Genomic DNA, 13,557 nt, shown 5'->3' on the forward strand with positions numbered 1-13,557 from the left:
AGCACTCCCAGGATGCGTCCTCCGATTCTGACTTCCTTTACCGAGGAAGCACTGAGTTGCACATGGGGCTTGTGGTATCTTTTAAGGACCCCTTTGGTGGCACTGTGTATGAGTGAAGAAAAGATCCAGTTCAAGCAGAAAGGGGAAAATACAGCTGAGTCCCAGCCACAGCTGTTGTTCAGGCTTGATTATTTTGCCTTGAAGCAGTGCCTGGTTTGGAGGCATGCAATCTGCAGCCAGCATGGAGGCTTGCAGGAACCTGCCCACTGCTTGAGGGAGGTGAATGTGAGAGAATCCCAAGTAGGATTCAGAAGCTAACATTGTTATGGTGTCCAGCCTCTGTGGACTGCCAGGGTGTGAGACAGCGTCCTGCTGCCCTGCAGGAGTCAAGCGCTGTGTATGGTTTATGTCTCCGTAGGGCAACCCTCTGCCTGGGATCTTCAAGTTCCAGGTGGTTATCACCACCTTTGAGATGATCCTTGCCGACTGCCCAGAGCTGAAGAAGATCCAGTGGCGCTGTGTGGTCATTGATGAGGCGCATCGCCTGAAGAACAGGAACTGCAAGCTGCTGGAGGGGCTGAAACTTATGGCCCTGGTGAGCATGTCCTGCTCAGATTCATATGAGTAGGGTGGGTCAGAGGTGGCAATGCCAAGCAACGTCTCTGCCAGCTGCTTAGTCCCAGGGCCAGAGCTGAGATCTCCCTGTCTCAGAGGGGAGGATTGTTTGGAAGCCACTTAGTTGCTAAAGCAGCACTAATGAAGGAGGACCCTTTGATGGGTGGGGAACTGGTGACCTGTATGGTGACATTTTTTTTGCTGAAGTGGAATACTAACCCACAGCTGGATGACTCCTCCTGTGTCCTTGCATCTGCGTGCACTCCCTGACAGAGCACTAGCTGGCCACACAGCACAGCTTTGGACTGCTTCAGCATACAGAGATAGTGGCTGAGCAGCTATGTGCAACATCCTTTGCCTGTGGCGTGCCTTGTACCCTGCAGTGAGCAGGGCTGCCATATTTAAGGTGTTGTCTTAATCCTTTGCAAACATGGGACTGATCTGTGCCAGGGATAGCAGTGCAGGACTGTGTGTGTGAAAAAGGGGTCAGTGAGCTGCTCAGGGAAGAGATTTGGATGTTCATGTCCTTCACACCTATTTGCTGAGAAGAGGGCCATCAGGCCTATTGGCCCCGTCTGGAGTGCTGTGTACATGTCTGGGGCCCCAACACAGCAGGGCTGTGAGCTGTTGAAGCAGGTCCAGAGGAGAGCTTTGAAGATGATTGGAGGGCTGGAGCACCTCTCCTATAAAGATAGGCTGAGGGAGTTGTGCTTGTTTAACTTGGAGAAGGGAAGGCTCCAGGGAGATGGCATCATGGCCTTCTGGTACTTGAAGGGAACTTACAAACAGGAAGGGGACCAAATTTTTACGTGGTCTGATAGTGACAGGACAAGGAGGAATGGCTTTAAATTAAGAGAGGGGAGATTTAGGTTAGATGTCTGGGGAAATGTTTTACTCAGAGGATGATGAGGTGCTGGAACGTGTTGCCCTGGGAAGTTGTGGATGCCCCATCTCTGGAGGCATTCAAGGCCAGGTTGGGTGGAATCCTGGGCAGCCTGACCTGGAAGTTGGCAGTCCTGCCTGTTGGAATGAGGTGATCATTAGGGTCCCCTCCAACCTAAGATATTCTGTGATTCTGTGACCCTTTCCTACCCAGCTGGGTCACACTGACCTGCAGCTGGACCAAGTCATTTGCCCTTTTTTCATAGCAGGTGACTCTTGAGGATGTTACCGACATCAGGTCTAGCAGGAGGATTAGCCTGAGCAATGAGTGGATGTCCAGGTCTCTGGCAATGCTGAGGCAGAGCAGCTGGTGAGCCTGGGAGGCAGCATTCAGAACAGTGCTCTGATCTACCAGAAAAAAGTCTTGCCCCTATGTGCATGGAGTCTTGGGCTTTGTCCATGTGCCAGCACAGCTCTACCGAGGGGCTCATGCCAGGGTAGGGCTGAGCTGTGGAGGCAGCGTGGGGGATCTCAGTGTTGGCTGTTCTTGCTGCACAGCCAGACTGTTGCACATCCTGGGGAGCATCCTGGGAACCACAAGACATCATCTGGGTCAGCACTGTGGCCAAGGAGCCGCTCTGGGTGTTCCTTTGCCTCTTGGTCACACAGTGCTCTTTTGGGGCTGGAAGACAGTGAACGTTGTGATCTTGGGGCCCTTTGGTCCCAACCAGTGGGTCAGCCTTCAACCTGTTCTCTGTGTACACCCAGGAGCACAAGGTGCTGCTGACAGGAACCCCCCTGCAGAACTCAGTGGAGGAGCTCTTCAGCCTCTTGAATTTCCTGGAGCCACAACAGTTTCCCTCAGAGACAGCCTTCCTGGAGGAGTTTGGGGACCTGAAGACAGAAGAGCAGGTACCTAGAAGAGTGAGGCTGGTGACTTAGTGCAGATCACTGAGACAGCTGGCGCACACTCAAGCTCTGTGGAAGTGAACACCACCCCTCAGTGCCTAAAGATCTGCTCTTTGCAAGGTGCAGTGCTACATGTAGGCCCTGGACTCAGCCAGGAGAAGCAAAACTATGACAGAGGCTATAGGCCAGTGCTGCTTTGGAGAGAGGAGACATGTGCCATGCCAAGGGCAGGGTCTGCTTCCTGCCCCACTGCCCCTTGCATGCTTGGGCAGCTCAGTGCACTTACCTTTCCCATCTTGTCCGTCCGGCAAGAGTGTAGGGTGCGTGAAGAAGTCAGTAAGTCCACGTGTCTGTCACTCTGTCAGGTTTCCTTGGAGAACCATTCTCAGAGATCCCCTCGAGTGTGGGTCATGGGGAGCAGCACAGTACCCTGGGTTGCTTCACTGCACTTTGAGTGCCTAGCTTAAGTGAAGACTGCAGAAGATCATCCTAGAGGAGCAGGCATGGACGCATGGAGCTTTGATTAGCTGTGATCGAAGCTTCTGGTTTACTGCAGCAGACGCATGTATCCAAAGCTGCCTGCAGCAGAACTGTGCAGAGTTCATGGCCCGTTCACTTGCCTGCTGCAGGGAAACCAGATCCTAAAATTGCCCTGTTTGTCAGAGCAGCTGTTTCAGGGCCATTTATAGTGGGTTTCCAGCCTGGAGAGGCTCTAATATTGCAGGCCTCTCTGCTGTTGTCTCCGTGTGCTTGCTGTGCAGGGAGGGCAGTGAATCTCTGCTCTTGCTCTGTCAGGTGAAGAAGCTGCAATCCATCCTGAAGCCCATGATGCTGCGACGGCTGAAAGACGATGTAGAGAAGAATCTGGCACCCAAGCAGGAGACCATCATTGAGGTGGAGCTGACCAACATCCAGAAGAAATACTATCGGGCCATTTTGGAGAAGAACTTCTCCTTTCTGTCCAAGGGTGCCAACCAGCACAACATGCCCAATCTCATCAACACCATGATGGAGCTGCGGAAGTGCTGCAATCACCCGTATCTCATCAATGGTGAGGGCTGTGCGCCGGCACTGGGGGTTGGGTCTCACTGCAGGGTTTACTTGTCGCTGCCCATAGGGCTCACTCAGCTCTGGCCTTCTGCCTGCAGTATTCTGCTTTGTTGCCCTCCTGGGCAGCCCAGCTTCCCTGCAGTGCTGCCTGCTGGTGGGCACTGCCAGCCTCAGGGTCCTACCAGGTTCTCTGTGTACAGCTGTTTCAGGGGCATTTTAGAGTGGAGTTCTCTTCAGCATTCCAGTGTGACGTGTTCTGTCAAGAGCTGGTGCAAGACCAGAAGGAGTAGAGTCAGAGGAACGTAAGGGCTTTTTGGAGATCTCTAGCCAGCCTCCCTAGATCTGTCAGCTGCAAGGATTCTCTTCCTTGCTGTTGCCCTAGACAGGAAGCTGGAATCAACTGCACTGCCAGCCTGACTAAGAGCATACATCCCTTGGGGTTGGAACTAGATGACCTTTAAGGTCCTTCCTAGCCCAAGCCTTTCTGTGATTCTGTGATCCATTCTCACCTGGCAGGGGCAGAGGAGAAGATCCTGGAAGACTTCCGTAAAACACACAGCCCGGAGGCTCCAGACTTCCAGCTGCAGGCAATGATCCAGGCAGCTGGAAAACTGGTGCTCATCGACAAGCTGCTTCCCAAGCTGATTGCTGGTGGGCACAAGGTGCTCATCTTCTCCCAGATGGTGCGCTGCCTTGACATCCTGGAAGACTATCTCATTCAGAGGCGGTTAGTGCAAGCTTCAGCATTCACTTCGGCTCCTCCATGTCGTGTCCATCCTGCGCTGTAGATAATGGAGTGGAAAAAGTCCAGGGTGGGGATTTTGTCATTCTGTGCCCACGTACTGAAAGATCTGAGTTACAAGTTAGCACCAATGGGTGCAGACTCCAGTGCTGGGCAATGTGATCTGGCCACTCTGCATTGCCCAGGACTGGTCCTAGGAGTGACCAGATGGAAAGCTGTTGGAGAAGGTCCAGAGGAGCCACAAAAGATGATCAGGGGGCTGGAGCAGCTCCCCTATGAACACGGGCTGAGGGAGCTGGGCTTGTTCAGCCTGGAGAAAAGAAGGCTGCAGAGTGACCTCATTGCAGCCTTTCAGGACCTAAAGGGAGCCTGCAAACAGGAGTGGAATCAACTCTTGGAAAGGGCGGATAACAGCAGCTCAAGGGGAAATGATTTTAAGTTAAGGGAGGGAAGATTGAGATTGGATGTCAGGGGGAAGTTCTTTACAGAGAGTGGTGAGGTGCTGGAACAGCTGCCCAGAGAGGCTGTGGATGCCCCGTCCGTCCCTGGAGGTGTTCAAGGCCAGGTTGGATGGGGCCCTGGGCAGCCTGGTCTGGTATGAAATGGGGAGGTTGGTGGCCCTGTGTGTGGCAGGGGGTTGGAGCTTCATGATCCTTGAGGTCCCTTCCAACCCTGACCATTCTGTGAGATGGGACCTTCCCTTGAGCCTAGTTTGGGCTGACTGTATGCCCACACGCAGCCTGGGGGGATGGAGCAAGAAGGGGTTTGTAGCTGTAGTGAGGTCAGGCCCAGCCATGACCCTGCTCTCACCTCTTCCCTTTTGGAGCAGGTACACCTATGAGCGAATTGATGGGCGGGTGCGTGGCAACCTGCGCCAAGCTGCCATCGACCGCTTCTGCAAGCCTGACTCAGATCGCTTTGTCTTCCTACTGTGCACGCGGGCGGGTGGACTGGGCATCAACCTTACTGCTGCTGACACCTGCATCATCTTTGATTCAGACTGGAACCCACAGAATGACCTCCAGGTAACGGGCCAGGCAGGGCTGGACCATACACCTAGCTGCTCTGATACGGCGTGCGGCGCTTGGAGAGCTGGCACACATCACGGGGAACATCCCACTGTGGCTCTAAAAGCACAGGTGGGCAACACTTTGCCTGTACCTGCTGGTGGAGGGGTTGAGGAGAGCAAAGGCTGAAGCCTCATCCCCATTTCCTTGCCTTGGAGTGGTGGGTCTGGCTCCTACTCCAGCCCAGCCCCAGGTGCTCAGTGAGGGGTGCCCCAGGAGGTGGGAGATGTTGGGCTCACATGTTTCAGCTTGTGACCTCCTCTCTCCTAGGCTCAAGCTCGCTGCCACCGGATCGGGCAGAGCAAGGCAGTGAAGGTGTATCGCCTCATCACCAGGAACTCCTACGAGCGGGAGATGTTCGACAAGGCCAGCCTGAAACTGGGCCTGGATAAGGCTGTGCTGCAGGACATCAACCGCAAGGGCGGCACCAATGGGGTAGGTTAGCAATCAGCGGGGTTCAGCAGGAGGCTCTGAGATAGAGTATGTCTCCTTTCCATGCATCCTGTCCCCCTGTTTTCTCTGGGCAGCTGCGCAGGGCTTTGTTCCCACATGGAGCTAAAAGCCTCAGATTCAAGTAGGATGGTTCTCACCTGAGCTCAGACCAGACCATACAGTTCTCTGCAGCACCAGTCCATTGTCAGATTGACCAACATTCCCAGCCTGTCTGTTCCTCTCCTACCAGAGCTTAAGAGGCCAAAGCCTGTGTGGCTGCCCTGCTGCCCCACATGAGAAGAAATTGTAGGCTATATTAGCAGCCCACCCAGCCCATTTCAGCCATGCAGAGCTGTTTTATGAGCATTGAGCAGTACTAGGCAAAGCAGAAAGGTAGACTGGAGAGAGAAAGAGGCTGGGTAACTCTTGGAAGAAGTGCAAGTGACTGCTAAGTTGCAGCAGGCTTCTGGGTAGCAAAAGCCCAGTCCTACACGCTCACACTGTGGCTCACACCTGGCAGGCTGCCCCTGCACTGTCACAGGGTTTGTGGACACATGGTACTGTGTCTGGTTGACATGGACTCATGCAGCGGGAGGTCTGGGTCAGAAGAGCCATGGTGCTGGTGCCCAGAGCTGGTAGGGGGTGGTGACGGTGTTGTGTTTGGGCAGGTCCAGCAGCTCTCAAAGGTGGAGGTGGAGGACCTGCTGCGGAAAGGTGCCTATGGTGCTCTCATGGATGAGGAGGATGAAGGATCCAAGTTCTGCGAGGAGGATATTGACCAGATCCTGCAGCGCAGGACGCAGACCATCACAATCCAGTCCGAGGGGAAGGGCTCCACCTTTGCCAAGGTGTGCCATGCTCTTCGGGTGGGAAGGGAATTGCCTCGTGGGGCAGAGGGGGCCACTCTGGGGGGTGTAGCTCAGTCCTGTTGGCGTGGCCTCTTCCCTGTGTATGGCTGAAGCTGTCCGCCTGGAGGCCAAGCTCTTCTGCCTGCCCCTGAATGCCCAGGAGTAAGACCTTGTTGGAAGATGGAGACAGCCATTCTCCTCTGGAATGGCTCATGGTCTCTGGAGATGGCAATGGTCCCAGGAGATCAGCAGAGCTGTGAGAAGGCGGCTGCTAGCCTGAGAGAATTGAGAGCTGTGCTAGCCTGGCAGTGTGCACTTGCAGTCCAGAAGGCCAACTATATCCTGGTCTGTGTCAAGGGAGACACAACCAGAAGGGCAGAGATGTGATTTTCTCCCTCTACTCTGCTCTTGTGAGACCCTGTTCTTGTGAGTACTGCATTCAGCTCTGGGGCCCCTGGCACAAGGATACAGATCTGCTGGAGTGGGTCCAGAGGAGACCATGAAGATGCTCAGAGGGCTGGAGCACCTCCGCTATGGACACAGGCTGAGGGAGCTGGGGGTGTTCTGCCTGGAGAAGAGAGGGCAGAAGGGTGTGGGAAGGCTTTGTGGTACCTTCAGCGCAGCCCATCCCTGTGGCCAGCCTCTCTTCTGCCGTAGGACCTGGCTCTGTAACAGGACCCCTGGAGAGGTGGCAGGACCTGGCTGCTGGCCTCCACAATGCCAGAAGCTGTGTGCTGCCACACTATGGGGAGCTGTGTGCCTTGGGGTCCTGACAGTCCCACCAGAGCAGCCTCCTGCAGCCAGCTCCCAGGAAGGAGCCCAACAGGCTGGCTCTGTGCTATGCTCTTGGCTGCTGTCCTTGGGGAGTCATCGGGCTTCCCTCCACTTGCAGGTGGCACAGCCCAGGCTCAATTTCCAGCAGGCCAGACAGGACTGTAATGGAAAGAGAGTCAGCTTCCTTAGGCAAACAGAAGAGCCTTCTGACATATGTAAACATAGGGTGCAGTGCACTGGGGATCTCTGCTGGGGAAAGCACATCTGGAGAACACAGCTGCAACCTGTTCACTCACCTTCTCTCACTCTCAGGCCAGCTTTGTAGCATCAGGCAACAGAACTGACATCTCCTTAGATGACCCTAACTTCTGGCAAAAGTGGGCCAAAATAGCAGAGCTTGATACCGATGCCAAGAATGAAAAGGTAAGATCCAGTTCATGGCCACAGCTGGTACAGAATTGCCCCACATTCACCTAAGTCTGGGAGGTCCTTCAGTGGCTATGTAGGTCATGTTCAATCTCCAAGAAGCAAACCTCTCTAAGATCCAGAAACAAATAGGGCTGAGGGGAGCTGCCCAGGCTTCTTCAGCCCAGGTGGAGCAAGTGGGGACAGGTTTGAATTATGGCACTGCTTTCACCATGTGTATTTGCAGCCCTGCTGCCCTGCCTTCAGGCTAGTGATGGGAATGGGAACAAGGAATAAAGCCAGGTTATCAGGCAGCCCATCTCTGTGTCTGAGCAAGGGGATGTGGTCTGTCAGTTGGATGCTACAGTGGTCTTGCCTACTGCCCTGCTTGGCAAATAGGCTCCTTCCCAATAGGGAATATTGGGAAAGTGGCTGCTGGAGCTCCAGGGAGCCAGAGCTTGGCTTCCCTTGACCTGATTGCAAAACTGCTGGACCTTCTGTGAGCATCTCCCAGGGTAATATCCTTGCACCTCCCATGCACCTCTGTGAGCATCTCCCATCCTTGTTCTTGGCCCTGCCTGCTGTGTGAATGCTAAGACGAGCTGCAGCCTTGCTGGTACATCTGGAGGCAGCACAGCTGGGGCTCCTGCCCTGAGTTGGGCTGATGATGACGTGGATGCATTTGGCATTGATGGGAAGGAGGCAAGTGCGTACCACTTGATTTCATGTTGCTCCTTTCTGCCCCTTCTCGGAAGCCGCCTTTCCTTTTCCAGCCCACCTGTCTCCCCATCAACACAGCAGTTACACCACCTTCAGCACTGCTTGTCCCAGGCATTGCTGGGAAGGCCAGGATTGTGATTCAGAGCTGAATCAGCTGCTGAGCATTAGCAGTTTGACCTCTGAAGGCCCGATTTTCAGCCTCTGAGCATTCAGACAGAATTATGTGCTGTCTCTGAATTGTCTTGTGTGCACGTGAAGCAAATTTGGGAGTGGAATCCTTGTGGCAAGGTGGTGACTAGCCCCAGGGCTGGGAACTAGGAGCCAGAGGTGTGAGCAGAGCCAGGGAGCAGCAGCAGGGAGAATTTACTGTGCCATGGAGGGCAGGTGTTGCAACCCACACCTGAGTGCGTTCCCTCTTTGTCCCCATAGGAGAGCTTGGTCATCGACAGGCCCCGTGTGCGGAAGCAGACCAAACACTACAACTCCTTTGAGGAGGATGAGCTGATGGAGTTCTCTGAGCTGGACAGTGACTCGGATGAGCGCCCCACTCGCTCACGGCGCTTCAATGAGAAGACGCGGCGGTACCTGCGGGCTGAGTGCTTCCGTGTGGAGAAGAACCTGCTCATATTTGGGTAAGTCTCCCCCTCCCAGAGACCTCAGACACAGCCTCCAGCTGCCCCAGCACACAGGTGGGCTCCCAGCTGCCGCAGCCGCGTTCTGTCCGTCCTCAGCAATAGATACCCAAAGCAGTGTTCCCTTCTAGCAGTGACCCGTCCCCGTGGTACCTGGACTCCTAGGCTCTAAGCAAACATTTGGGTGGAAGGGGAGTTTAGGGGACAAAGCACAAGCTTGTTGCCAGGGCTTCCAGAGTCTGCTCTTGCTACAGCCTGTTCAATCCTGTGCAAACTTCTCCCCATCTCTACTCCCATGATGTGGGGACGTAAGACCCTGTCCGTGAGAGTTGTGCCCTTTGTGAACTCATGCACGGAGGTCTCCAGCTGCATACGAGTGTTTATTGTGTCTCTATTACTGCGGTTCCAGCTGGGGACGATGGAAAGATATCCTGACCCACGGGCGCTTCAAGTGGCACCTGAACGAGAAGGACATGGAGATGATTTGTCGAGCACTGCTGGTTTATTGTGTCAAGCACTACAAAGGGGATGAGAAGATAAAGAGTTTCATCTGGGATCTCATCACACCAACGAAGGATGGCCAGAACCAGGCACTGCAGAATCACTCAGGTATTGCGTGTTCTCTCTGCCATTGCAACAGTACCTGTCATTAGCGTGCCTTCTGCAGGACTAGGCTGAAGAATTGAAAGCAAAGCCATTTGAAACAGCCAGGAAGCACTTGTGGTGGAGCATGACAACTCTCTCATTGTAGATAAAGTGTCTGCCATGGGACTGACCTCCATACAGACCTCAGAGACAGCAGCAGGGGCTGCCTTTGTGTGGGAGTGCATTTCATGGCTCCTGATGCTTGTTTGGCTGTGGCTGGTGTGGAGAGAGCTTTGCAGTGAGAGTGGCCTGCAAAGTTTTATCTCAGTGTACTGTCAGGGTTTCCCTGTGCTGGGGGACGCTGCTCTGTGAGCTCATAAATGTTGGTGACCAGGTGAAGATGTTGGCTGGGACAGTTGTGAGGGTGTCTGGCTTTTCCTCAGAGCAGCTTAGGATGCAGAACAGATCATCACACCTGTGCCAGCCCAATACAAAGGCTAAAGTTGGATCTGCCTGGCCCTGGCCTTGCAGCTGCTCGGCTGTTTGGAGATGGCAAGGGACACTGGCAGTGCAGTCTGTGCAGCTGTCTCATCCTATGTCACCAGCTTGTGCCTCCTCTTCTCACAGTTCTGGTCCCAGACACCCTGCTCTGTAGTGCCTGTCCTGGTTGGTGGGGGTGCAGTTTTGATGATTTGTCATGAGATGCTGCAGTGCAGAATCCTGCTGAGGTGGTGCAGGACCCCTTGTCTCAGGTTTGGCTACACCCTCCCTGTCGAGAGGACTAATGCATGTATATATGAACTCTGAATACTCCGCGTATCACACCATGTGTTCAGAGTATATTTGCATCTGGATTCCGTTGGGCTGAGGCTTCCTATGTGTCCTCAGTTTCTGATGGGGTCCAGCAGAGACTTTCCTTGCTCTACTCTCCTGCTGCCCCTCTGGCTCCCAGGGGCTCTGCACACTTTCCCCTGTGCCTGTGTTGCAGCATCTGCTCTCTGTAGGAGTCCCTTGCAGCACAGCAGAGTGCCATCACGCAGCCATAGTGGCCTTTCTCTTCCCTGGTATGAAGCCTGTGCTGGCTCCTTGGGCTAGCTGGAGGGTTGCAGCCTGGGACACATGTGCCCGTTCTGTGTCAGAGGACTTTGCACCAGGCAGAATCATGCCTGCATCACACGGCTTTCAGGACATGTGAGTTGGGCTGGGAAGCTGTGGGGGAGCCCTTAGCGCTCTCTTGGGGTGATAAGCCCCATGGCTGTGTGCTACCTGTGGGGCACACAGTGAGGAGCGAGGAGGCTGGGTCCGCCCAGCCTGCTTTTGGCACCACTGAGACAGGCTGATACCTGAGACTCCTGTTTGAAGACAGCGGCATGCAGGTGGAGCACCTCCAGAGCAGGGCTGTCACTGAGCCCAAGCATGTGCTGAGCACAACACGGTGCTCAAACAACATGGTGCAGTCTCAAGACCCAGCGCAACTGCTTCCTTCTGTCTGGAAATGTCTGACTGGCATACGGCATGAGGTCTGAGCGTGTGGCCTTAGGGGCTTCCTCCAGTCGCTTCCTTCAGCGGGAGCTGCTGGCAGTGCTCCCTTCTGCTCTGCCATGCAGCCCTGCATAGAGCAGCTTAGAGCAGCTGGTCTGAGCTTGAGAGCCCTGTGGGGAGCAGAGCAAAAGGAAGAAATGAATTGGCTGATATGAATGGGCTTGATGTAAGTAGTACCAAGTAACAAACAAGCAGCGGTTTAAGTGAAGTATCAGTAATGCTTTACTGCAAAAAGCAGCATTATAACCCATGTGTTTGGATATTTAGCACAGAGAAGCAACCTGAGCTTCTCTGTCAGCTTTTCAGAGTGGCTTTTCTCAGCTATGCGTTGGCCAGAGGTTGACAGAACCATCTAGTCTAAAGTTGGGGGCTGGAGGAGAGCGGAGCCCTCCAGTGCAGAGCAGGCACACAGCAGGTGCTGCTATGGCTCACCAGGGAACCAGAGCTCTCCTGGATGCGGAGCTGATGAAGCAATACATGCTCCAGGCACTTCTGATGGGCAGAAAGCAACAGAAAACCTCCAGCCCTTGCACGTGCCTCCTGGATCCTCAATCCTGTGTCAGGGTGACTGTGAAAGGGTGAGTGGGAGCTGCAGCCAGCCCTGCTCAGAGCTCTGCTGGGCCCACCAGGCTGCTGCTGGCAGAGTTTGCCCAGACTTTGTGATGCCAAATTGGTGCTGGGGCAGAGCCTGGTGACCACAGCTGCCTGAGCTGGAGCCGTCTTCGTGCCATGGAGCTGCAAGCACTGTGCAGGTGTTGAGGGCACCGTGATGCTGTCTGTTCTGCCCGGTGTCCCAGACAGATGGCTGCAACAGCAGCACTGAGGCTTTTCTTTCTCCTGTGTGTGACATCAGCGGGACTCTGCCTGGGAAGTGCACAGTGCAGCTCGTCTCCCTTGGAATACTCCAAACAATAGTGACCTCACCGGGCATCATTCCCGTGCTCTGCTCTGAATTCACATGTTATTTCAAGGTTGAAAATGTGTTTTTCAGCTCCAGCCGCAGGATCTCACTTTATCTTTGTCAGCCAGATGGAACCGCGTTGCTTTCTCATTCAGTGTGTTTGCCAAGTGCAAATACCACCTGCAGTGATCTGGTTCCCACATAGCCCTCCTTCTGATGCATGGAATGGGAAACAACCCCAAAAGATCAGATCATCAGGATTATTTTCTGGTCCTTGATCATGTGGAAGCCTCTTACTTGAACTCTTGTCCAGAATTTCTCTGTAGTCCCTAGAGGGTGAGCTTCAGAGGCAGCGTTGGCCAGGGGCTCTGAGAGCTGTGCCCAGGGCTGAGGTCCATTTGATGTTTTCGTACGTGCATCAAGGGATCCTGTTATCCCTTGGGCTCAGCACTGCACTGTTTCTTTGGTGATCCCCACACTCTTCTAGGAGATGGAGTCTCCCATGCTCTAGGTTTACCTCATGAGCTTCATTGGCTCCTTCACCTGTGTTGGGCTGAGTGAAGACGTTACAAACCCCCTGACATCTGTCAGCTTTGATCCATCTGAGATGTGCCACATCTATCCCATGTGATGCAAGTGCTGAACAGAAATGGCACGTCATGTTAAACAGAGTGTCAGAGTGCTGCTCGTTGGCTTTATCAGACAGCCCTGTAGTGTTATCAAAAAGCAACAGCCTGTTTTCTTAAGATCTTTCCTGTCCCTATCCAGCGCTGACTGATAATTTTATCAGAGCTGTTGCAGTGACAGAGGAATGAATCTTCTGTGATTTTTCCCAGCCCAGTCCTTCTTTCCAGTCCATCCCTTTTACGTTATGATACACCTTTCAAGCTGTGTGGCCATGCTTGTCTCTCTGGTCGTGGGCACAGAAATCTCGGAGATGGGTGTGATGCTCCCAGCTCTGTTTTGGAGGTGATCTGAAGAGCTACAGATGAGGCAAACTGGGGGCTTTGAAGTATGCTGAGCAATGCCTGCCCCACAGTTGCCAGCCTTACTGGTCTGCAAGAAGGGTGATGACCCCACCACATACCTCTGCTGTTCAGTGGCAGCATTTTATAAACCTGGGCACATACTCATCTCTGCAACCCTGGCTTGCAGCCTACAGCCCACAGCCGTGCAGGGCTCCCAGCCATGCTGCCTTGACACGGCTGTGCTGAAGGTGCCTGGCCTGGCCCTCAGTGCCCATGGTGCTCACTTGCTGCCACTTGCTGTTACAGGTTTGTCAGCACCAGTGCCCAGAGGCAGGAAGGGGAAGAAGACAAAGAACCAAATGCTGCTTCCTGAGATAAAGAACGCAGACTGGCTTGCTACATGCAACCCTGAGGTGGTCCTGCATGATGACAGCTACAAGAAGCACCTCAAACAGCACTGCAACAAGTGAGTGTAGGAGCCCACA

The 13,557-nt window shown here is 54.0% G+C and overlaps 1 protein-coding gene across 11 annotated transcripts in view; it reads left to right on the forward strand.

Moving 5' to 3' along the window:
• The window catches only part of CHD6 (chromodomain helicase DNA binding protein 6), a 74,685-nt gene that overhangs the window by 40,492 nt on the left and 20,636 nt on the right, over positions 1–13,557 (forward strand). For 7 of the 11 annotated variants that reach the window (XM_048963081.1, XM_048963080.1, XM_048963071.1 and 4 more), the window contains 11 exons: positions 419–595; positions 2,266–2,409; positions 3,202–3,457; positions 3,973–4,183; positions 5,028–5,223; positions 5,536–5,700; positions 6,366–6,545; positions 7,632–7,742; positions 8,874–9,076; positions 9,486–9,688; positions 13,379–13,538. In XM_048963081.1, the coding sequence (XP_048819038.1) occupies positions 419–595; positions 2,266–2,409; positions 3,202–3,457; positions 3,973–4,183; positions 5,028–5,223; positions 5,536–5,700; positions 6,366–6,545; positions 7,632–7,742; positions 8,874–9,076; positions 9,486–9,688; positions 13,379–13,538 (2,006 nt within the window). The remainder of the gene's footprint in view (positions 1–418; positions 596–2,265; positions 2,410–3,201; positions 3,458–3,972; positions 4,184–5,027; positions 5,224–5,535; positions 5,701–6,365; positions 6,546–7,631; positions 7,743–8,873; positions 9,077–9,485; positions 9,689–13,378; positions 13,539–13,557) is intronic. The other 4 variants (XM_048963072.1, XM_048963078.1, XM_048963075.1 and 1 more) reach the window with 1 other exon arrangement.

This window comes from Lagopus muta, chromosome 16, assembly GCF_023343835.1.
Source record: "Lagopus muta isolate bLagMut1 chromosome 16, bLagMut1 primary, whole genome shotgun sequence".
Taxonomy (NCBI): Eukaryota; Metazoa; Chordata; class Aves; order Galliformes; family Phasianidae; genus Lagopus; species Lagopus muta.